Source organism: Rhipicephalus microplus, chromosome 7, assembly GCF_043290135.1.
Source record: "Rhipicephalus microplus isolate Deutch F79 chromosome 7, USDA_Rmic, whole genome shotgun sequence".
Lineage (NCBI taxonomy): Eukaryota > Metazoa > Arthropoda > Arachnida > Ixodida > Ixodidae > Rhipicephalus > Rhipicephalus microplus.
Window position 1 is genome coordinate 120235634 of NC_134706.1, and position 25476 is coordinate 120261109.

Below are 25476 nucleotides of genomic sequence, written 5' to 3' on the forward strand. Positions count from 1 at the left end.
TGTGAACGAAACCACCGCAAGAGCTGCTGGACCATGAAATGTAAATTATGACATGCATGATATCCATGTCATGATTTTCATGTTATGACTAGTGAAATAAGGTTTTCATAGTCATATTATGCCATACCAAGTTTGCTAACGATATCATTATCGAAACGGCCAGTAGAGCTAAAAGTCGTAGACGGCTAGATAGAGATAGCTAGATACGCGCAAAGTGCCGAAGTTTGCTAAGAAATGCTCCGCATGTAAAAGTCGAGTAACAAGACAGACAAGAATTTGCGAGCAACAAACAAAATGCCATCATTGTCACGAAACAGATTTCGCACGCACACAGTCTCGGAATCCTGCATGGTCACATGTCGGTGCCAACGCAAAAAAAAAACGAAAACGGCAGGCTGGCGTGAAAAGCCCGCACTGTCACACCGAAAGCGGGAACAGCGGCCTTTCCAGCCCCTTTAGAGGCGAAGCTCGTAAAGCCGTGGGGTCTGTACACGCATGTCTTTTGTGACCGGTTTGTAACCTTTCAGTTGTATGAATCGCACACTTACCCCCGTATTCACAAACGCTCCTCGACTCGACTTTCACCCTTCACTTGACAGAGCTGCGCACTGCGCCGATGCTCGGCTGAAATTGACGCTGAGCTACTCAAGAATAGCAGCAATTTATCGCTGATACGCAGTGACTTTTCCCGCCTATAGATGGCGCTTCCATCGGCTTTCTCAGGCGGGTGTGTGTTCGAAATTTTTTTTTCTTTCCACCCCGTGGGGGAGGTGCGCGTACATTGAACACGCAAGTTTTTGTAGTAGAGCTTAGACTTTCTTTTTTTTGGTAGTGCAGGGCTCGAGTTTAGTAATTATCGAGTATAGGGACGATTGGTGTCAGAAAGGCATGGTTAAAAAGAGTGTAAAGTGTTCAGGGTGTAGAGTGGGTTTGAAAGTGGACCCAAGCGTAGAAGCGGATGGAGAAGAGGCTGACGCGAAGTGTAGCAATGTGAGGTCGAGGAAAAAATGGAGAAAATGATGGCTGCCCAGAGTGAACTGCTGATGAGAATCGCCGAGCTCGAGACTGCGTTGGCGACAGAGCAAGAGAAAACAAGGGCAATTGGAGAAAGACTGGAGTCCGCCGAGGATGCGCTAGTGAAGCTGAACAAAGAAGCGACCTACCGAGAGAACAGTAGGAAACCGGCAACCAGAACGGTGGAGAAGGAAAAGCAAGCAAGTTTGGAAAAAACAGCTTTAGCCGGTTCAACTGTCGCAAGGCCCAGCTTCAGCGAGGTAGTGGTGGGGCAGGGAGGGAACAAAGCAGCCGGCGTCACAGGTGCAAGTAGCCCCCAGGTGCAGAACGCTCCAGCTGAAAAGTCACAGCGTGTGATAATCGCCGGGGACTCGAATTTAAATCGATGCACAGAAGCCATCGAAGAGAGGGTAAGAGGTGACAAGAGAGTTGCAGTAGGGGCGTTCCCAGGACGCAAGCTGGAAGCAGTCATGAGGCAAGCGAGCGCAAAGCTCAAAACGACAGCTGATAGACGAAACCTCGTGATAATTTCAGGCGGTTTAAACTAAGTCCTAAATGAAGATGCAGCAGGACTAGCAGCCATACTGGCGAAAGGCGTCGATGACATGCGCGCCACTTCTCCTAAGGTACAGGTAGTGATATGCACGATACCGGAGGTACCGATGCGTGATTGCAACCTGCAAAGAGCGGTGGTCAACGCAAACCAAGAGATATGGCGGATGAGTCGAGGGAAAGGCTTTGAGGTGGTGGAAAAAAAGAGAGGTGCATAGGTGGGGGGGGGGTTTTCAACGAGACAGAATTCACTTCGATGGGTGGCTAGGTCATGAGGTGGGTTGGCGACTTGCAGAACACGCAGTAGCTTTTTTGGGGGGCAAGCGAGCCCTTCGGGGTGCAGGAGAGCTAGTAACGAGGAAAACAACCAGGGAGACTCTTCGACAGGTGGTATGGACAGATAAGATTCCAAAGTGGCACCAATATCTAAGATAGGTAGAGTCCGGGGCATAAATAGACGTAGCCACGAGCGCTGAGCCAATTCAGACATAGGGTATATTACCATGCAGGGTGGTAGGAACAGGCTGAATTGGGAAGAGATAGAAGAACAGCTAAGGGAAGAGAGGCCGATGGTATACGGTTTTGTAGAAACACATCTCAGGGACATGGAACAACCTCCGAACAATCCGGACTACGCGTGGGAATATTGTATTAGAACAGAAGGCAGCAGAAAGGGGGGTGGTATTGGGACATTCATTTATAAAAGTACAGACTGGCAAAGGGTCAAGCAGGATTGCAAGGAACATTTATGGCTAAAAGGGAAAGTGGCAGGTCCAATGACACTCTTTGGTTTCGTGTACTTGTGGACGGGAGCAAAGGCCAGAGAGGAAAACCAGGCAGTGGTAGAGTGTATATCAAAGGACATTCAGGAGTTAGGAAGAGAGCGCGAGATAATTATACTAGGAGACATGAATGCGCACATAGAAGATATAGATGGGTATACCGACACGACAGGCAAAATGATCATGGATATGTGTGAAAGGCTTGATTTGATAATTTGCAACAGTACCGAGAAGTGTGAAGGGCAAATAACATGGGGGGTAGGAAGGCTTCAGTCGACGATAGATTGTGCACTGATGTCACATAGGATGTATGATAAGCTCAGGGGAATGCACATAGATGAAGGTGGCTCCAGAAGTCTGGGTAGCGATCACAAACGTATCAAGCTAAGTTTTGGAAGAGCAGTGAAAGTGGGAAGGAGACAAGATGAGCATCTACAGGAAAATTTTTATCCAGAAAGGCAAATTGAAATAGCCACTAAACAAATTGAGAAAGTAATCACGGAGGATAATAGGACAGTGTGGACATACACGAATATAATTAGACTCTTTGAGCTAGAGCTTGCTAAGACGCGTGACAAGTCACCCCGGAAAAGAAGACACAAACCCAAAAGTTGGTGGGATGAGGAAGTTAAGAGAGCCATAGCAAAACGTCAGGAAGCCTCTAGGGAACACAGACATGCTAAGCAGCGGGGTGAACCGACAGATGATGTTGAAAGAAAATGGGCAAACTTTCTAAGCTGTAGAAGGAATGCATCCCTTCTGATCAATGAAAAGATTTGAAGGAAGAGAGCTCAGTGGCTGGCAGAAGTACAAAAAAGATAGAAAGGCAGCTGCGAAATTTCGGAACCATCTAAACTCCCTAAGAAATGAAACGAGCCTACAGCAGAGTTTCATAACTACAGCCCAAGGTGCTAGGCTAGAAGGGGATGAAGCTATTGAATATATAAGAACAAGGGTGACAGAAAAATTTCAACAAAGAAGTACTTTATGCACCACATTAGACAAGAACGAATCAAGTGGTGCAATGGCTCCGTTTTCACAACAAGAGTGCGAAAGGGCTGAGAAAAGGGTTCCTAGTAGTACATCAACAGGCCCAGATGGCATTCCAATTAGGCTGATAAAGACATTAGGTCCGAAGTCCAAGCAGGCTTTGAGAGAGGCAGTGAGCACAATAATAATCGATGGTGAAGTTCCCGATGGATGGAAACTTAGCAGGATGAGTATGATCTATAAAGAAAAGGGGGACAAAGCTGACATAAACAACTACCGTCCTCTAACAGTGACACCAGTGGTCTAGAGGCTGGCGATGCAGATTATAAAGGAAAGATTGCAGGCGTGGATAGAAGATGAGGGGGTGCTGGGGGAACTGCAGAATGGGTTTCGGAAACACAGGAGGTTGGAAGACAATCTGTTCTCACTGACGCAGTGCATCGAAATAGCAGAAAAGGAACACAGGCCCCTGTGGCTAGCATTTTTGGATATCAAGGGAGCGTACGATAGCGTGGTTCAAGAGGAATTGTGGGGAATACTGGATACACTAGGCGTTGAACATGTAGTCACTAATCTTTTAAAGGGTATCTATAAAGGTAACAAGGTAGTTATAAAGTGGGGAAAACAGGTATCCAAGCCTGAGGAGGTAAAACGGGGGCTTAGGCAGGGGTGCCTCCTGTCACCCTTATTATTCATGATGTACCTACACGGATTAGAGGCAAAATTAGAGGGAAGTGGACTGGGCTTCAACCTCTCTTTAGTCAAACAAGGAAAACTTATTGATCAGGCACTACCAGCATTAATGTACGGAGATGATATAGTGCTAATGGCCAACAACAAGGAAGATTTGCAGAGATTGATGGACATCTGCGGAAAAGAGGGAGATAGGTTAGATTTTAGATTCAGTAAGGAAAAATCAGCAGTCATGATTTTCAATGACAACGAAGGTAGTGAGCTTAGAATACAGGAGGTCACGCTAGAGATAACAGATAAGTACAAATATCTGGGCGTATGGATAAGCAATGGGACCGAGTATCTGAGGGAACACGAAATATACGTGACGACTAAAGGTAACAGGAATGCAGCAGTCATGAAAAATAGGGCACTGTGGAATTACAATAGGTATGATGTTGTGAGAGGAATATGGAAAGGGGTCATGGTTCCTGGGCTGACGTTCGGCAATGCGGTCTTGTGCATGAGATCAGAAGTACAAGCAAGATTAGAAATTAAGCAACGTGGAATAGGTAGGCTTGCTTTAGGAGCTCACGGGAATACACCAAATCAGGGAGTACAAGGTGATATGGGATGGATATCATTTGAGGGCAGGAAAGCTAGCAGCAAGATAAAATTTGAGAAGCGAATGAGAGAAATGGGGGAAGAGCGTTGGGCTAGGAAGGTTTTCAGCTACTTGTACATGAAGAATGTCGATACAAAATGGAGGAAGCGAACCAGGAAGTTGACTGGTATATACTTAGAAAACAGCAGGTGGCCTAGACATATTGGGCCAAATATGAAGGGGTAGACACAGTATGCAGTGCGTGTGGAGAGGAAGAAGAAACTGCCGAACACTTGATAATGTTCTGTAAAGGGTATCACCCTATAATTCAGGATGATGGCGCAGAGTTTTTCAAAGCACTGGGGTTTAGGGACCGGGAGGGCAAAATAGACTTTAAGCAAGTAGACTTAACTAGAAGGAGGTTATCTGATTGGTGGCTAAAGTCAAGGCACGAGTGAAAATTAAACACTTCACTGCAAAGTACGAATCCTCAAACTCACTTTTTAAGGAAAAAATAATATAGTTTTTGGTTCATTAGGTAGTACGGCTTGGTGGCGCTAGCCACCGCCCGATCTAAAGGGTACAGGCATATCCATCCATCCATCCATCAAGTGAAGGTGGAGCGTTGAGTGAAGATATCTATCTATCTATCTATCTATCTATCTATCTATCTATCTATCTATCTATCTATCTATCTATCTATCTATCTATCTATCTATCTATCTATCTATCTATCTATCTATCTATCTATCTATCTATCTATCTATCTATCTATCTATCTATCTATCTATCTATCTATCTATCTATCTATCTATCTGTCTGTCTATCTATCTATCTATCTATCTATCTATCTATCTATCTATCTGTCTGTCTGTCTGTCTGTCTGTCTGTCTGTCTGTCTGTCTGTCTGTCTGTCTGTCTGTCTGTCTGTCTGTCTGTCTGTCTGTCTGTCTGTCTGTCTGTCTGTCTGTCTGTCTGTCTGTCTGTCTGTCTGTCTGTCTGTCTGTCTGTCTGTCTGTCTGTCTGTCTGTCTGTCTGTCTGTCTGCACTTTGAGCTCTCCTGGCCGTTAGATAATGGTATCGGTACCAAACTTGGTGCATCATGCCATGACTGTATGAAGAACACATTTGACTGGCCATAACATGAAAGTTTCGACATGTATGTCATAACTGTCATGATATACACTTCAAGGTCCTGCAGCTCTTGCGTTGGTTTCGTTCACATGGCATCTTCTGAAACTGGTATGGTATAACATGATTGCATGGCGAACACAAGCGAGGGACACAAACATGAAAATCGTGACATGCGTGTCATCTAACATGACTACATGCCACGCTCATGATGCGCTCTCGGCCAATTCGCTAGCGTCACATATACCAAATTTAGTATTACGGTACGTGAATCGATTACGAAGGTATCTGAGTGTTTGAAACATGATAATCATGAGATGCGAGTCATGTAACAAGATGACTACATGCTACGCCCAAGATGCGCTCGCGACCGTTTCGCAAGCTTCACAAGTGTCATACTCGGTATTACGTGGCACGAACGGACGACATAGGTAAATGACACACCCAGACATGATAATCCTGAGATGCGTGTCATGTAACAACATGACTAGATGCCACACTGATGATGCGCTCGCAGCAGTTTCGCTAGCTTCACATATGCCAAATTCGGTATTACGTAACGTCAATGGATGACAAAGGTATGCGACTGGTGCAAAGATGATAATCATGAGATTCGTCTCATGTGAGAACACGACATGCAACAGTCAAGGCGCCAACACACTTAGACGTGACTCGGGTACGCCTGCGCGCCGGTGTTCGTTTCGTCGCGTCACGCCGGCGTTGCCACGCCAGGCGCCCGTCCTGCCATATGCTCGCAGGCGCGCTGTGCTTGCTTTGATGCATGCGCGTTTCAGCGCGTCCGGCGTCCCTTCGTCTCGAAAAGAGGCCGACGCAGTGCTGTCTGGGTTACGCATTGGCGCCATATGCAGCATGTGGCATTTCACGCCGGTTGCCGTCGCGGGCCGCAACGACGTACGCTGGTCACGCTGGTCGCGCCGGGCGTCAGACTATAGAGTGCTCGCGTTTTGCTAACGTAGCATCTCTGTGCCCAGCGTGCGCGCGCGTCAACGTTTCATTGGAGTATACTTTGCCCTTCATGATGCACTCGAGGCAGCTTCGCTAGCTCCACATATATCAAGTTTGGTGTTACTTGACGTCCATGAATGTCAAAATATATGCCTGGTGCAAACATGATAATCATGAGACGCGTGTTATGTAAGAACATGACAACATACCACGCTCATAGCGTGCTCGTGGCTGTTTCGGTAGCTCCACACATACTAAGTTTGGAATCTCTTGATGTGAATAGATGAAGGTAAACGACACATCCAAACATAATAATCCTGACACGGAAGTCGTGTACGACATAATTTACATCCACCTCTTAACACTGTGGTAATTTGAAAGTGGCATATCAACCTTCCTCATTCGTGTTTGGCATATTATATATTTCCATTGTATGTAGAATCTGCCAATTTTTTTTGTCATATGAATAGATATCAAAATACTTATCCCTGACGGGACTGATTCTTTATTTGCAACGTACGACGCAGACCAACGCCAGCATTTCCGCAAAACGAGAGGTCTAGTCCTATTGCGTAAATATGTAATGGAGCCCCAAAACTACCCTAAAAAGGTCAAAACGCTAAGTGGGCTTGACGATCGCAGAAGCACTTGCAACACTAAATGCTAAAGTGGGAATGTATCTCTTCCATTTTTGCGTGGCATTCACAGTGGTACATTTAAGTTTTGGCGTGCACTTCCAGTCATCATGATGGGGACACTCGAGAACGCATATATTCAAACACTTCAAATTCCCTCAAGGCACCTTCACTACTGACCCCGTTAAAACTAACACGCCAACGATTACAAAGTGCCTTTGACAAAGGTAGGTCCTGCTGTCAAAACGTGAGCCAGCCTATCTGAGGCACTTCCACTGTTCACACTGATTATCACACAACGTGTGTCCATCTGTAGTCTCCCATCTAAAATCTTGTCCCTTATATATATATATATATATATATATATATATATATATATATATATATATATATATATATATATATATATAGTGTGTGTGTGTGTGTGTGTTTGTGTTTGTAATGAGCACTTTAAATGTAATGGGTCAGACATGCCTTGGCGGCCATGATTAGCGCCATTGATTGCCCTTCAGGAAGGTGCTTGCCCCTCTTCCTTGTTTAGATACCAAGCAGCTTATGGTGAGCTCTGCGTCCACCACTCAATCGTCCTTCAGGCGGCGTCCGCACCTAACTGCGCATGCGCCTCCCCTGAATCTCGCCTATCCTACACTCCCTACTCTGTCTCCTTCCATGGTGTCTACACCACCGAACGCATGAGCATCCTCTCCAGCTCTTTCTTTTCCTACGCTTCCTTTCCCTCTCTATTAGTAATCATCTAATCCATAGAGAGGCGCGCATGACAGGTCGCGCGACAGCTGTATGTTTCAAAGGGGACGCCATGGTAGTTCCGCGGTATGAAATTGCGAAGTGGACCCGCCTCGTTCTAAAGCGCAATGCTGCGCAACGCCGCCGCCATCGCCAGCATTGGCGCTAGCACAAGCTGTCCATAAAGTGCATCAACTCCCGCTGCTTCACATCCACACATAGTGAGAGATGGTGTGAGATGGTGTAATATTTTACGGGTTTTTCAAGATGTATAATTGGCGTCGAGGGTACACTTTTAGGAAGAAAAAAATGCGTCCGTGTTTTTTTATTGTCAGATCAAGGCTTTACTCATACTAATTCTCCTCTTCCTTGCGTGAAATGTAGGGAGTGGGAAGAGAAGAGCTTTACTTCATAAATAGTTGGTTTTTAAATTGTTTTCCCTCGAAGTGGTCTTGCCTTTTTTTTCACAGCACCTCAGCCTCAGCCTCAGCCGACGCCTTTCTTCACCGTGACACCAGTTCTTCAAATAACGAAAATTTCCTGCTGGCTGCGTTATCAATCTGCGGTTAACTGGGATGACAGTATTCTCTAAATCAGTTATAAGTACAACTGTTAGGCACTAATGAAGTTTTTGTCGAGAAGTCTGCCTACGTTTTGCACAAATCTCATGATATTCAATGGCTATATGAGAGGGTTAAAGTTATTGGTTAAGTGCATAGGGAACCTGCACAAATACAATAGACAAATGCCCATCAGTAATATTTGATGGACTCTTATGAAAAGTAGACTAAGCACGGCTTTTGGAGCAGACTCTCTCATGACAACCACTTTCACCATAAAGCAGAAAATGAGCTAATTGGTATGATGTAGACTACATTCTTAAGTAGTTGTAATGAAATAGAACAAACATGGTGTGAACAGACATTGAACAGGATTGGGGTTGAAATGCAGGTTTTCCTCTTACAGGCTGTTCAAGAGTGCAAGCCAATATCAGGGATGGTGAACGCTGGAGTGCTAACAGGGCTTTCATCAAGCCAATCGCTCACAGAAGAAATTTGCATATTTGGACGGATAGTCATGCTACAAAGGCAAGTGGCAAAAATGTCGCTGATTGCAGTATAGCACTCTGGTATAACACACGAAATTGAATTGCGTATTAGAAAAATAGTTGCACGTTTATTGTACAATGAAATATATTGCATATACGTGTTTATTAGCTACAACCCTCTTCGACGTTGACGCGCCCACGTTGACGCACACTTCGACTTTGTCAAGACAAGCGACGACTGGCTACCGTGATACACCTTCTAAGGACGCTGTATTGCGCGCACCGGAGGATCGCGCGAATCACACGTGAACTACGCGTTCTATAACCCTGCAAGCAAAACAAAACTGTCTTTTTATAAATACTTTTGTGAACTCGAGGTCAGCTCGAGCGAAGGATCATTATTTAGCGGTCGGCGACCATTCCGTGGATGTACCTTACATGCACCGTCGTGTTAGCGAGCTGTGGTCCTGCTGGTTGGTCAGTTCGCCCGATGGTACGACCTTCTCGGTCCTACTTTGGTATGGGTATGGCAGCCACCTGGATCGCGATGCGTTGAACTTTGAAAACACGATAGCTGAAGTTTTCAGCTTGAGCCATGAACATTCGAAGGCTTCCCTCTCTCCTCTGAATGGTCTCTCGCTGCATAAAAATTATTGTGCGATATTTAGCCGTTGAAGCCGTTGTAGATCAGTGGTGCTTAAGCAGCATTCGTCATCACAGGGTCAAATTGCTTGTGGCCTCCTCTGTTAACAAGAATTCATGAGACGTTGTTGGAGGTAAATGTGAAGCTCACGCTCTGCTGTGTGGAGTAGGGTCAATGTTATGCCCCACCTTGAAGGTCTAGTAGTAATAGTAGTGGTAGTAGTACTTTTATTTACAGTGGCTAAGATACTTGGTTGCTGATCCGCAGGCCGCGGTGTCGAATCCCGGCTGCGGCGGCTGCAGTTTGAATGGAGGCGAAAATGTTGTAGGCCTGTGTACTCAGACTTGGGTGCACGTTAAAGAACCCTAGATGGTCAAAATTTCTGGAGCCCTCCACTACGGTGTCTCTCATAATCATATGGTGGTTTTGGGACGTTAAACCCCACATAATAATCAAATATATTAGCGTCATTTCCACCTAGGTTAAATATTGATTTGCATACACAGAAACAAAAGGACATAGAGGAAAGAGGGAGAGAGCAAGCTGGCGACTGCCAGCTGGAGGGACACAATGTCTGCTCACTCTTTCGGGAGTGGGGAAGAAATAGAGAAACGAAAGATAAAAGGGGAGAAAAACGAAAAAAAGAGAGGGATGTAGAGAAAAACTGACGAAGACTTAGGCGAGTATAAGAAGGAAAAAGCTAAATGAAAATTGCTAAAACCATCTCGCAATGTGTGGCCAACTCCTTTTGATTCATAAATTTAAGAAGAGCTCGGTGGGCCTTGTCGCGTTGGGAAGCACTAGCTGTCGGAAAGAGCTAGTCGTCTAAGGTCGTGCGCCTGTTTTGGGAATTTGTGTTCCTTAACCAGCAAAGCCCGCTGCGTAGCCAATGCGGGACAGTGCACTACGAGATGCTCAAGTGTTTCGCAGGAGCCACAAGCTGCGCATGACGAACTGTCCACACGCCCTTGACGGTGTAATCGTTCACGCACCAGCACAGAGCCCACTCTTAGTTTGTACAGCAGCACTCTGGAACGATGAGGCTAGCCACGGCAACGTACACGGGGAGGGAACGATGCAGGCGTCCCACGCTGGTCTGGGCTCTGCTTTAAGTGGTGTCGGCGTATAAGTAGACGAGCGTTGTTCATGGTACAGGGAATTCTTGGACAGTCACAGTCATCATGGTTGTATGAGAAGTCGTCTCTCATAATCATATGGTGGTTTCAGGGCGTTAAACCCCACATAGTATTAATATTATGGTTGTACGACAAAGCAAGCCGGTCCACTTCTAAAGCCCACGTGCGAAGGTACCCAATGTAAGTTGCGTTGGTAGGACACCCGAATGCATGCATTCGTTAAAACGGTAGAATCAGGACGTGATAACATACAACTGAATGAAGCCTTGGTGGACCATGGCAGAAAATACTTGCATTGTAATAATTGTATTTCGATTTTCATTAGAGCCATTGAAGTACTCACGTAGAGGTGATAGGCAGCTATTTTAGCGGCTGTGGGCTGATGCTACTGGGCACCTGAATATTTTATGTACTCTGCCTTGTGGTTGCACTTCACCGAGTAAGGTTGCCACGCCAGTTATACGGTTCAGGTGCATTGAGACTTCAGAAGCGAATAATCAAGCGAAAACGCCAAAGCGGGTGGAAAAGCAAAACCTGACCGCTTCAAAAAAAATTGCCCGCAGCTTCCCTCGGGGGAACACTGAGGAGGATGCGGAGCATATAATTGTTTAACGGGGTGTTAAAGTGTGACTTACTTGGGTCGATGGCTAAATTGGTTAACGTGGTTGTGAAATGGGGTGTTAAATTGCGACTTACTTGGGTCGATGGCTAAATTGGTTAACGTGGTTGTAGGAGGGGGTGTTAAATGAGTGAACACGTACACACGTATGCGAAAGGGCGGCGCTGGTCGAAGGGACGTCGATCATTGTGTTTGTGGATTCGTTGGAATTCATTTCACCGCGACCTTGGACGTCGACGCGCCGTACAAACCAACCGACGAGCGGCAACTGAGCGAGCGAGCGCCGACCTTGAGTATATATACAGCGCTACGGCGCATGCACTGTCGGCTGTTGAATGTTCTCGAAGCGCGACGCCACATGCGCGTCCACTGGAGAATCAGGAGAATTGTAGATGTCGAACGCGGTGTGTAGAGGAGGAAGGGTGCACAGATGGTGGAGGAGTGAAGCGCGCGCGGTGTGTAGAGGAGGACGGGATGCACAGATGGTGGAAGAGTGGGCGACGGCGCGACGGCGCATGCGCGCGCGTCAGCTGTCGAATGTTCGAGAAGCGGTGCGGACGGCGCACTACAAGGCGCGAGTATAAGATGCTCCGCATCTAAAACAAAACTTTTCTTCTGCAGCTGTTGTACGCCACTGCGGCCGGTTTCGATTATGCTTCCTACCCCATTAACAAATCAATACATTAGATGCCAAGCCGCTTGTGGTCCAGCTGAATCTGGTGTGCGGCGTGACCAGCCTCATTATGCATTGACGTGCCCTCCCCTTCTCTCGTTTATAACACTTCCCTCTCTAGACATCCGTCGAAGGCGCTTACATCCCCATTGCACATACCCGTTCCCTTCCCTCTCTTCTCTCCTATGCTCCTCCCCCTTTCGCCTCGCAACGCCGATGCAGGCAACGCGTGCTAGCGAGTTTCTTGATTGAAAAACAAATAACTGCTCACACAGAACAACCGTTCACTGCCCCCCAACCCCCCCACCCGTATATAAAGGCACTGGACCTTGGCCTCCAAGGTAGTGGCGGTGGGTGATCTCTCCTGCGCGTTGTTGAACAATAAAGTTTCGCAGCGTGCACGTTAATAAAAGTGGACTGCGTGTCTCCGTACAATCAGTTTTCTGTCTTTCATCCCCCATTAGCAGCAATTGGTAAGCTCTCTTAGGAAACACCGGTCCGTCAATGCGTGCTTTGCAATCACTATCAGAATCACTTGTAAACGCCTTATCACAACCTACATTCGTGTCGATGGTTTAGGAATGCACATGAGACATGCCACCCGAATTCCATCGCATCAACTCGCCATACTTCCAACTTCTAGGCCACGCTCTGCATTTTGCACTATTTTTGCTCCAAATCGCACGGTGCTTTCCGCGAATTTCACGCACGCAGCACGACCACCATAACCATTGTAGTATCTCGGTCCACTGGAAGCCCTGCCAATCATCTCCGTAATGCAAAAGACAAAAAAAAAATCAAGTTCTAGCTCTAAATCAAACAAGTCTACTGTTTCTGCATGAGAAACACAGCGAACGCGTTCCCACTTATATGAATGGGTCCATTACTTCAGCGAGATCAACAGGCGCAGTGGTAATTCCAGAGAAATCCGCCTCGATAAAGTTCAGGTCATCGCATCTGGCAATGTCCACGGCTGCAGAACTCGCTGCCATTCGTGCGGTTTTGGAGTTCTTAGTTGAAGAACCACCGCAGACATCGTCAATCATCTCAGACTCCAAAACAGCCCTCCAGGGCATTGCCTAGCCATATCGTCATGGACCAAATGAACAGCTAGTCGCTAAAATAAGACTGCTTTATTACTGGGGAATAGAAAAAGCAGCATGACATAGCGTATCAGTGGATCCCGGGCCTCGGCGGCACCAATGGAAACGACCGTGCAGATGAAGCAGCCTGATCTGCTCATGATGAGGTCCCTTGTGCAGCTATACCCTTATCAAGAGCGGACGCTGCAACAAGGCTTCCATCACTTGCACGAGAACCAACACTCGCTCAGTGAAATTCGATGACATTTACCAACATCCACCTTCATAAATATGACCCACAACTACAGCTCTGTCTTCCATCAGAAATAACCAGAGCTGGAGAGACACTTTTGTGCTGTCTGTGGATTGGGTGGCCTTTACCAATGCTTATTCGTTTCGAACCCGAATGGCCAGTAGCCTGGCGTGCCAGAACTGTGGCTGCGCTGAGACGTTTTCCCATCTTCTCTGCGAATGCCCTAGTTTCAGTGCGACAAGAAAAGAACTGTCGAAAGTTCGATGCATACTTGAAAATCTCCAATTGTCAGAAGAAAGAGTGTTAGGACACTGGCCGAGACCGTCCTCGGCACGCAAGGCGTTAAGAGCGGTAATGCACTGTTTGAGGGCAAGCAGTCTTAGAGACAGATTGTGAGCAGCGTCGTGGATTGTACTGTTGTCCGTCTTTCTTTTTTTCCAGCCGAGAGTGTCCATATCATTTCCATGGCAATTATGGACACTCTCAGCTGGATTTCGCCGCCGGCGTCAGCGTGGACGTCGACATGGACGTCGGTGTCGAAGTCCTGCATCGTATATGTATACGTATCTATATATATGAAAACACAAAAAAGACAAAAACTCTGAAAAAAAGACCCCAGTGCGCAGAATAGAACGTGAGGCCTCCGCGTCGTGAATGCGAGGCGTTTCCACTGCGCCATCGTAAGGTACCTTCTTGGATGTTCAAACGGCAAGTTATTCATATCTACCACTTAACGCTGTTGGCGGCCATCTCGAGAGGCAACTACAGTGTTTTCAGCCTTATCAACAAGATGGTGCCGTGAGCGCGTAGCGGATCTCATCCATCGCACGTACTTTGGCCACGTAGAGAATAAGGGTGTGTACGCTCGATCGCGCGCTCTAATCTTGCAGTGCGGAGAATCGCACGTCTCGTACGTATTGTGTTGTAGTTACCGGGTGCACAAAGGTCACTGCAATCGCTGCACATCCTTCATTTGCGAAAAGGGCGGATTTTTCAGACAGGTTCAAGTAACAACTGATACGATTATTCGCGTTCATCTGTACGTGGATTACGTTTCGTACGTCATTTGTGAGTGAGAAACGCGGGGCACGTTTCGATCTGCTCGCCATTCTGCACGTGTCTTTTAAATTTGCTGCTATCGCGTTTGTTGCTTCGCCTTTGTGGCAAAGTTGTGAAGTTTTTTTGCTTCAATGTATGTTTCTGTCATTTTTATTCACCTTACCCCCTTCCACAGCACAGGGCGGCCAGCCGGTCTGAGAACTGTCTAACCACCCTGTTCTTCCTCCTCCTCCTTCTCCTCCTTTCAAACATTTCGCCCACAGAAATGGCAACAGCACTGCTAAAGCAAACTTCACTGTTAGCAATTTTGTTAGAAACTTTATTTGCGCATAACACGGAGCCTTGCGATTGGTCGGGCCCCTACGCTAGGGCTCCACTGCCATCTTCTCTGCCCATTGGGCTAGCTAAAACTGATCATTAAATGCTGAGCTGGACAGCAGACCCTCCCATTGTTCCTCTGTGCTATTCTTGTTGTGCTGTTTTTTATTATGAAGTTTGCACTCCCACAAAGTTTGTGTTGCCCACACCAGGACATATCCTTGTATGCTGTGGGGTAGAATACATGTTGTCTGTGTAAGTTAAGGCAAGTGTTTGTTTGGAGTGTACGTAACGCCACAGATTCCATTGCTCTGCGGTAGTTATGCAGTGCTGGATTTTCTATTATGCCGGTAATAATGAATTGTGAAAAAATTTGGTCTTTAGACGTTGAGTCGTCTGTTACAGTACGCAAGGAAGCACTGTGATTTGTGAAGCCTCGCACCTCCTCATCCGCAAACTGGTTCCCGTTGACGCCCTCGTGCCCTGACGCCTAGATAACGATTTGGCTGTATTTAAATTGAGCCTTTATGGCCAATTCTCAGAATTTGGATTGTCCTCGTACTTAGTCCACCTTTTCCATAGTTCCTACATGCAGCCTTCGAACCAGGATTCCCAGCGGGGCTTTTCACTCTTGGTCCTCCTTGACTGGCTGTGCGATAGCTATCTCCCACGCTTCTGTAATGGAGTTCTTGGGCTGTGGAGGCACAACTTGTAATGTTTATTTTTGGTTCTAGAGCAACGGCCATCATGTTCTTTACTTTTTTTGTCTGATATGGTGAGACATCTGTAAATCTCGCCATATTGAAATATTTTATCTCTCTTATTATGTAAACTGCGCTTGCTTCACATCTTGCAGCCAGTAAAATTTGATCCATTTTCTTTGGCAGGGGACAAATCATGTAACAGGCTACGATTAAGCACGACAATTCCTTAGCTTTTCCATATGCCTGCACTTGTTCACTGAGGCCAATCATCTGTAGTTATTTGCCGGCTGGCATCTGCAGCAGGTGGTTAATCTGGGTGGTTGCTCGCGCTTAAGCCATCTCATAAGATGTATGGCGTAATCCAAGCGCTCATAGCTTCACAGTTAAAGTGCTTTGTCATAGTCACAGAGTTACTTTATTTGCCACCCTATGTATATGTCTGCTTTTTCACCTCTCTGTTCATATTGTGGTAGGGTAGCGACTACGTCAGTCTGCTGCTGACTGAACTGTTAACCAAACGAAGTGCGTCTTGCTCTTTGAACCTAACAGGACTGTTTGTTATTTGGAATATCATGCGAAGAATTTGTTGGGCTGTTTGTTTAATCATGTTCAGTGTGTTAGACATCGCTGATTGGACTGTAGTCATATCGCTAGGATTTGAACAGTTGTTTTCCTGGAATAATACTAGCTTCTAAAATGACCTCAACATGAATGTTCGGGTCTGTTTTTTTGCTTTTTTTACTTTTGGAGAATCTAATAAGCTCCGATTGGTCAGCTGGGCACTAAAACCTCTTTTTTAGTGTAATAGTCGATTGCTTTAGCTGTTAGGTGGGCTGTTCTTTTTTTAGATGCGGAAGCATCTTATACTCGCGCCTTGTAGTGCGCCGTCTGCGCCGTCCGCACCGCTTCTCGAACATTCGACAGCTGACGCGCGCGCATGCGCCGTCGCGCCGTCGCCCACCATCTGTGCCGCGCGCGCTTCTCCTTCGAGAACATTCGACAGCTGACAGCGCATGCGCCGTCGCGCTGTATATATACTCAAGGTCGGCGCTCGCTCGCTCAGTTGCCGCTCGTCCGTTGGTTTGTACGGCGCGTCGACGTCCGAAGTCGCCGTGAAATGAATGCCAACGAATCCACAAACACAATGATCGACGTCCCTTCGACCAGCGCCGCCCTTTCGCATACGTGTGTACGTGTTCACTCATTTAACACCCCCTCCTACAACCACGTTAACCAATTTAGCCATCGACCCAAGTAAGTCGCAATTTAACACCCCATTTCACAACCACGTTAACCAATTTAGCCATCGACCCAAGTAAGTCGCACTTTAACACCCCGTTAACCAATTATTTGCTCCGCATCCTCCTCAGTGTTCCCCCGAGGGAAGCTGCGGGCAATTTTTTTTTCTGCTGAGCTGCCCTTCGGTATCAATATAGGTAATCCGTTTATCAGTGTCGGATATCTGGAATAACTTCGAGTTTTTTAGCTAGAGCACTTGTGACTATGTAGGGAAGCTTCGGCGAAATCACCGCGCCTTTTTGTGTGCCTTTTTGGTGTGTGGACGACTTTGAATTCGTTAGGCGAGCAAATATTTGGGCAAAATGGTGGTTCATTACATTGACAACAGCACAACAACGGACAAGAAATAGAGTATATATATATATATATATAGGCGAGCGCTCGCTTACAACTGAATTTCATTTCAAAAATGGAGCAGAACATGAAGAAAAACCACGCATGAAAAAAATATCGCAGATCAATAATAAAAGAAGCTAAAAAGAGTAATCGGCCGACGTCACTTATGACGGTGATGCGCGCAGAACAAATAGAGCACGTTCCTTTGATAGCAACGGACGAGATGCTCACGCAGTTGATTCGAAGTCTACCAATTGCTGTGACGGCAAAAAAAGTGCACTATCTCTGCCGTGGGCATGACTGCCGTAAATGACGTAAGCTGATTCCTTCTTGGGTTTTTGCAAATATGGGTTTTCAATATTTTGTTCACTTGTCATTTTTATTTGCGTTGTGCTTCATTCCACAAATGAACTTAATTTCAAGTCATCGCTCATCTGTGGGTCTTTCTATCTCTTATCCCTTTTTGCACTGTTGTCAGTACAGTTTGGATTCGTCATTTCCTACTTTGATGACAGCGGTTATTTTGGTAAAAAACTATTGGACGTATTGGTAAGTTTTTTTACCACAGTTCCTCTGCTAGTCTATCTTGTATAGCCTCATGGCTTACGTTGTTAAATGCCCCTTTAATTTTGGTGACCATGGCATTGTTTTCTCCTTCTTTTGGAACATTTGTTAGTACTTCCTCATTTAAAAGCAGAAGGATTTTCTATATCGAGAGGCTTGAGTAGAAACAACACATCGTCTTTTGCCAAGAGGTTCTTTCGATCGAGATAGCATTGAAGTCTGGTATTTATTAATCTCTCAAACACCTTGCCTAAGCACAATGTAAGAGAGATCGGCCTGAGCTTTCCGCTCGCCAATTTCTTTCCTGGCGTCCGTAATTTCTAACAAGAAAAAACACTTGTACCGATCAACTAATTTTTCTAATAATGATACACGTTGGGCGACTTACAAACTGGCTAATGAAAACTATGTTGCGGCACTAAGGTCAGCCAAAGAGAAATTTTTTCGTACCATAATACCCACTATGCTAGTTGCTGACACTAAAAAGTTTTGGCACACCATCAATCCTGGCGTGAGGCGCCCGGCAGGAGCAGTCGCTCATCGCGTCGGCTCCGTGTTTTCTGGATGTTTCTCGGCGGAAATCACCATATCCAGCGGATTTGTCGTTACGAATCGACGCCACAAGTCATCGTGACCATCCTGACGAAAAATCAGGTAGGTGGACTTGCATTTGACCATTTTATGCTCGTTTTCGTGTTCACTGTGCCGGCAGAAGAGCCACCTGTATAGCGTTCGCCGTATACACCGCCGTCACCGCTGCGACGCACCTAGGCGTCGCGTGGAACCACGAAGAACGCGGCGCCCTGCACGCTTGGTGTTTCGAGTTTTTAGATGCGGAAGCATCTTATACTCGCGCCTTGTAGTGCGCCGTCCGCGCCGTCCGCACCGCTTCTCGAACATTCGACAGCTGACGCGCGCGCATGCGCCGTCGCGCCGTCGCCCACTCTTCCACCATCTGTGCATCCCTTCCTCCTCTACACACCGCGCGCGCTTCACTCCTCCACCATCTGTGCACCCTTCCTCCTCTACACACCGCGTTCGACATCTACAATTCTCCTGATTCTCCAGTGGACGCGCATGTGGCGTCGCGCTTCGAGAACATTCAACAGCTGACAGTGCATGCGCCGTCGTGCTGTATATATACTCAAGGTCGGCGCTCGCTCGCTCAGTTGCCGCTCGTCGGTTGGTTTGTACGGCGCGTCGACGTCCAAGGTCGCGGTGAAATGAATTCCAACGAATCCACAAACACAATGATCGACGTCCCTTCGACCAGCGCCGCCCTTTCGCATACGTGTGTACGTGTTCACTCATTTAACACCCCCTCCTACAACCACGTTAACCAATTTAGCCATCGACCCAAGTAAGTCGCAATTTAACACCCCATTTCACAACCACGTTAACCAATTTAGCCATCGACCCAAGTAAGTCGCACTTTAACACCCCGTTAAACAATTATATGCTCCGCATCCTCCTCAGTGTTCCCCCGAGGGAAGCTGCGGGCAATTTTTTTTTGACCAGATGGAAGTGACCGTGGAGGGAGAAAGCATTTCGAAAGAAGAATTCGAGGATAATACCAGATGGCGACCGGTGGGACAGCAAAAAATTACAGAGCAAATGTTTGACCAACCAAGCGAGCAGCATTCGACAGGGCAGAAGGACTAGAAACTGAGAGAATAACGGCTTCGCCAAATCACCAGAGGTAGCAGAATGCCCCCCCCCCCTCTTCCAAGGGAAGACTACAAGATAATTGTTCAACCTCGTGGGGGACTTTGCGTCAGTGACCACAGTGCCGCCCGCATTGCCAACAGCGTCTATGAATCGGCCAATATACCAAGAGAAGTCCGAGAGCAAGACACAATCTGCCTCAACTACGAACAAAACATTATTGTGGTCAGCACTCCTGTTGAAGAACATGCCAACAGATACCAGCAAATTGCCTATATCAAAATAGGCACGCAAGATTTTGAAGCCAGCGCTTATGAAGCAGGCCCAGAAAACACCTCCAAGGGAGTGATCTGGGGAATACCGCTAGAATACACTGCCCGAAATATAACTGAAAACGTTGTAAGTCCAGGAACCCAACTGCACTCGTGGCCAAGCGAATGGGCAATACCACCAATGTGATTGTACTATTCGACGGCTACCGTGTGCCAAGCTACGTGAAATACGGCGGGGCATCGCTAAGATGTTCGTTGTACAGAAAACTGGACATGTGCTACCACTGTGGACGCTTGGGGCATAGGGCGGATGTTTGCCCCAACCCTAAAGATAAAATCTGCTGAGGCTGCAAGATGCCAAATCTTCCCGAAAGCCACGAATGCAAGGCCAGGTGCCAGCTGTGGGACGAAGACCACCCCACAGCAGACAGAACCTGCAAAGCAAGGTATAAGACCCCATTCCTAGTGCGGAAACGCCGCTGGGAAAGAGCCAGACAAGAACAAGAGAACGCGTCCCTTGCCGCAGAAGACAGGCCATCTCACGTCAACGCAGCGAGGGACAACATATCGGAGTCCTCCCCCAGTTTGCCGCATGAGAGGAAAAGCCGGTCAAGGTCGAAGAACCGATCCAGGTCCAAGAACCGCTCAAGGTCAAAGTCACGCTCCCAGTAGAGGGCCAAGGAATCCCGACACCACGGCGCCGATACATCGTTCAAGGTGAGCTGGGCAAACAAGATCAAGGGGACGCGCGCGGAGGCGGACGCTGCTTCTGACCACAAAGTCGCCAAACTCAAGGCAGAGTTAGCACAACTGAAACAAATGATTATGCAAAACAATCATATAATTGCTGCCATGAGGGAGGAGAATAAAAATTAAGGGAAGAAATTCATAACTACAGAACAGGCACGGCACAGTGCAATGATGCAATAATCATAACACAGGATAGTGTAACCAGCATGAAGGAGAGCAACGATTCCCCTCTCTCAAAACGTAAGGCTTTAGAGAACAACGACGATGGTACTAGCAAGCACAAGAAAACCAAGACTGCTAACATGTTGCACAAAGGTCAAGAGGAATCTGAAGAATGCGTATATTTACGAATAAGCAAAGTTGAAGAAGCTGTGAAAGTTCAAAGTGAGGCAATAAACGACATTAAGGAAACCATGGGAGCACAAATCAGAGTGGGGAACGGCTATTATGCAGCAAATTAACACAGTTATACAACAGCAGCAGGTTCACCAGCAGCAACTAATTGATTTGATTGATATGTGGGGTTTAACGTCCCAAAACCACCATATGATTATGAGAGACGCCGTAGTGGAGGGCTCTGGAAATTTTGACCACCTGGGGTTCTTTAACGTGCAACCAAATCTGAGCACGCGGGCCTACACCATTTCCGCCTCACCAGCAGCAACTAGATAGCTTATCTACTAGGGTAACAGAACTTAAAAAGTCTCCCTCTGCTACAGGCCTACAAGCCAGTGGAGTAGCGCCCTTTAAACCAATCATCAAACATGCGCTACTAAAGCCGGCTATTATGAACCCGGCGCCTCCTCAGCAATATTTGCTGCCATGGACAGACGCAATAAATACGTATTATGGCAATTGATTTGTAGAAGTTACCGAAACAAGAAAGCCATTCTACACCACTATCTTAAAGATAAAGAAAAACCAGATATCATCATTTTACAGGAGACGCATTGTCTCGCCAAGTTGTCTGGCTACCGCTCTATCGGCAGTGCCGAGGGGGAGACTAAAGCCCTTACAACCTTAGTGCGGAGGGATCACACGGCAGTGCAACACAGCACACAGGTTACCGATATAGAAAATATACTAATTGAAATCATACCCACAAGAAAAACAGGGGACAGTGTGTTCATCCTAAACGTGTACAGTAGCCCGAATTTCACATGGCACGGATTTTTAACTCTGTTTAAGCGCACGCTTACCATAGCGGGTGACCGAGTTGTAATAATTGGAGGGGACTTTAGTGTCCCTCATTGTACATGGGGTTATAAACACGTCCACCCCAGGGGCAGGAATCTCTCGTTGGACTCGCAGCAGGAAAGGCTAACACTCAACACTGACCCCACAATACCCACAAGGCAAGGGAATAGTGTTTGTGGTGATACCACGCCCGACCTTACTTTTATAAAGAACACGCAATCTGCACGATGACTGAATACACAGCAAGACTTTGAAAGCTGTCATTCTATCATTGAAACCCAGCTTGTTGGGGGGCCCACCAAACCTATGGGCAAACAGCTTAGACTAGTTGACTGGGTTAAATTCAGAAATATGCGAGAGGGCATCACAGAAAGCAAAAAAAACATTGACCAATGGACAGCAAATCTAAAGAAGGATATTTCGGAGGCAACTAAAATAGTCCCACCGGAAGCTAAGCTTGAAATTCTGGACAGTAGGCTATTACTTATGTGGAAAGCCAAACAAGGGCTACAAAAACGCTGGAAAACGCAGAAACATAACAGCACACTAAGAAAAGATATCCACACTTAACAAGGAAATCAAACAATACGCACAGCATATTTATATCCAACAATGGGAAGAAACTTGTACCGCCATGGACAACCAACTGAGCCTAGGGAAAACGTGGAATTTATTTCGACACCTCCTAAACCCAGAAGACACAAAAACGGTACACAAACAAAATATGAACAAAATTCTGCATGCGAATGAAGGCACAGAAAAAGATTTCTCAGAGAGGTCGCGCTTATATACATATTCCAGGCACCACCATGCACTCACGCCAATTACGTAGGAGCGCCGAATTCTGACCTTGATGAAGAATTCAACGAAGCCGAGATGCGAGCAGTTCTACACAAACTAAATACTACGTCGGCACTGGGCCCTGGCGCCATTACGAACAAAACACTGCGAAACCTAGACGATACGTCCGTTGGCAAATTAACAGTGTTTATTAATGATTGCTGGAGACAAGGTCACATACCGCAGCAATGGAAAGCGACGCACGTCGTGCTTATACCCAAGCCTGGAAAACGCTTACAGCTTGAAAACCTAAGACCTATTTCACTAACTTCTTGCCTGGGTAAGGTAATGTAACACGCCTTACTGACCCAATTGACTAACTATCTAGAGGACAAGAACGTACTCCCATGTACAATGATAGGATTTCGGAAAAATCTCTGTACACAAGAAGCTATGCTACAATTAAAACACGAGATCATAGATGACCCTAGCAGATCAACTCGAGCCATTCTCGGGCTTGATCTAAAAAAGGCATTTGATAATGTCACCCGCCAAGCCCTACTGAGTCATGTCAGTAACTCAGGTTTAGGTGAGTGGACGTATAATTACATCCGAAATTTTCTAACGAATAGACAGACCAAAATCGTTGTAGGAGGCCTCACATCCGAGGAAATATCTATGGGTGGTGCCGGTACACCCCAAGGATCAGTGATATCACCTGTTATTTAACTTAGTCCTAACTGGCCTACCAAGTAGATTAGAAAAAATAGAAGGTTTGCGCCATACAATATATGCAGATGATATTACTCTGTGGGTAAGCGACGGCAGTGATGGGTCAATCGAACAACGTTTACAAGAAGCGATCGGCACCGTAGAGCAATACCTAGAAGGAGCTGGTCTCACGTGCTCAGCGGAAAAATCTGAGCTGCTACTATATAGACCAACATTAAAAGGCCGACCTCCCAAGCACCACAACGCACATACCTACACAGACATACAACTTAAAACACGAGATGGACACACCATACCCATTGTCGACAAGATAAGGGTACTGGGGTTAATAATAGAAGCCAAAGGTACCAACGGGGAAACGTTACGCAATATCGAAGCGAAGGTTTATCAAACGATGCACCTAATCAAAAGAACTACGAATAAGCATAGCGGCATGAAAGAGGCAAATATCATAAGGCTAATCCACGCGTTTGTCATCAGCCACATTACGTATGTTTCTGCGTACTATAGATGGTTTGCAGCAGAAAAAACTAAATTAAACAGCCTCCTAAGAAGAATCTACAAACAAGCGCTGGGGCTCATGCAAGGCACAAGTACAGAGAGGCTGTTAGAGCTAGGTTTACATATTACACTGGAGGAGCTGATAGAGGCGCAACCTATTGCACAGTACGAGCGCCTCTCTAAAACCAAGACTGGTAGATGCATCCTCAAAAAATTAGGAATCACTTACCACAGACAATTTGGCACCAAAAGCAACATTCCTCGTGACGTACGAGCTAAGCTCATGGTGCCTTTGTTACCTAAAAACAAGCATCCCGTGCACAACGCAGGTAGAAAGCTGAGCAGAGCCAAGACGATGACAAAGAGCTACGGAAACAACAAAGAAGCGGTCTTCGTAGATGTCTCGTTACAAACAGAAAAGCTGCTCCGTCACAGCTGTAGTTAACCACAAGAAACAATTCAGCACCAGTCCGACAATACACACGAGACGCCTTGAAACGGTGGAAGAGATAGCTGAACTTTGGCCATGTCACAAACTGACGCGTGTTATATAATCAGCGATTCACAAGCAGTTGTACGCAGCTTTGCAAATCGCAGAATCTCCCCTGAAGCACTGCGTATTCTTAGGACAGGCAAAACCAACCAGGACGACAGATGCGTTTGCATTCTCTGATTCCTAGCTCACATAGCCGACACCACGGGAGATATCAACCCTAACAAGGTGGCACACAACGTAGCTCGAGGACTCACTTTCCGGGCTACGACTAATGTTGATCCCTCCTCAGAATTTCCGAATGTGCGGCAGTTGGAGGACCGAATGACAATGAAATTACGAAGCATTATAATGAAATTCAATGAAATTACGAAGCATTATAAATTACAGTGGCGTGTTTGCCCCGCTCCTCATTATAAACTCAACAGGGCACAGTCTGTCCGATGGTGACAATTACAAACCAGATCCTATAGGAATCCAGCGCTACTACATGCTTTGTATCCAGAAATCTACGCGACCGCTCAATGCAAAGATTGTCAGGCACGAGCTTCCTTGAAACATTTACTATGGGAATGCCAGGGATTAAAACACAGTAGTGAGAACGCGACCTCCACCGACAGCCTCCGCGCGCGTTGGCTGGCCGTGCTGCTCAGTTCAGCCCTGGACGATCGGCTATGGGCAATCCAGCGGGCCGAGGAAGCCGCTAGGAGGCAAGACCTTCTAGCCGACACCTAGGCGGGAGCCCAGCCCACTAACACACCAGATACAAAATAAAGTTTATTCTTTCCTTCCATCAATCCTCGTGATAACAATATCGTTCATCTAACCGCCACCGACGGTGCTGCAATTCCTTCGGGATAGTTCGCTAAGACTTTAAATGAGACATTTGTGTGAAATTTTCTTTTCCTGAAAACGTCTGCATGCCACCCCTCAAAACATATAACTACATTGATATGTTGCCAATAAATATTGAACCAAGCGGAATCGCTAAAGTAATTAAAACACTCAAAGTTTCTTCCGCTCCCGGTTGTGACGACATCAGCCCTAAATTCTTGCAGAGCAATTGCGCCAATTCATCCATCATTTCAACAAAGATTTTTCAGCAATCACTTGACGACGGTTGTTTGCCTGCCGATTGAACGGTGGGAAAGGTGATTCCGATTCATAAACCAGAAAACAAAAACTCGCCGCTTAATTACCGAACCATTTCACTTACTAGCATCCCTTGTAAAATCCTGGAACATCTTCTTTTTTCAAACCTT

General features: G+C 46.5%; 1 protein-coding gene across 3 annotated transcripts in view; it reads left to right on the plus strand.

Moving 5' to 3' along the window:
• LOC119179092 (alcohol dehydrogenase [acceptor]) overlaps nt 1-25476 on the plus strand; it is a 111725-nt gene that overhangs the window by 22619 nt on the left and 63630 nt on the right. For all 3 annotated transcript variants that reach the window (XM_075869610.1, XM_075869609.1, XM_075869611.1), the window contains one exon: nt 9057-9178. In XM_075869610.1, coding sequence (XP_075725725.1) covers nt 9057-9178 — 122 coding nt within the window. The remainder of the gene's footprint in view (nt 1-9056; nt 9179-25476) is intronic.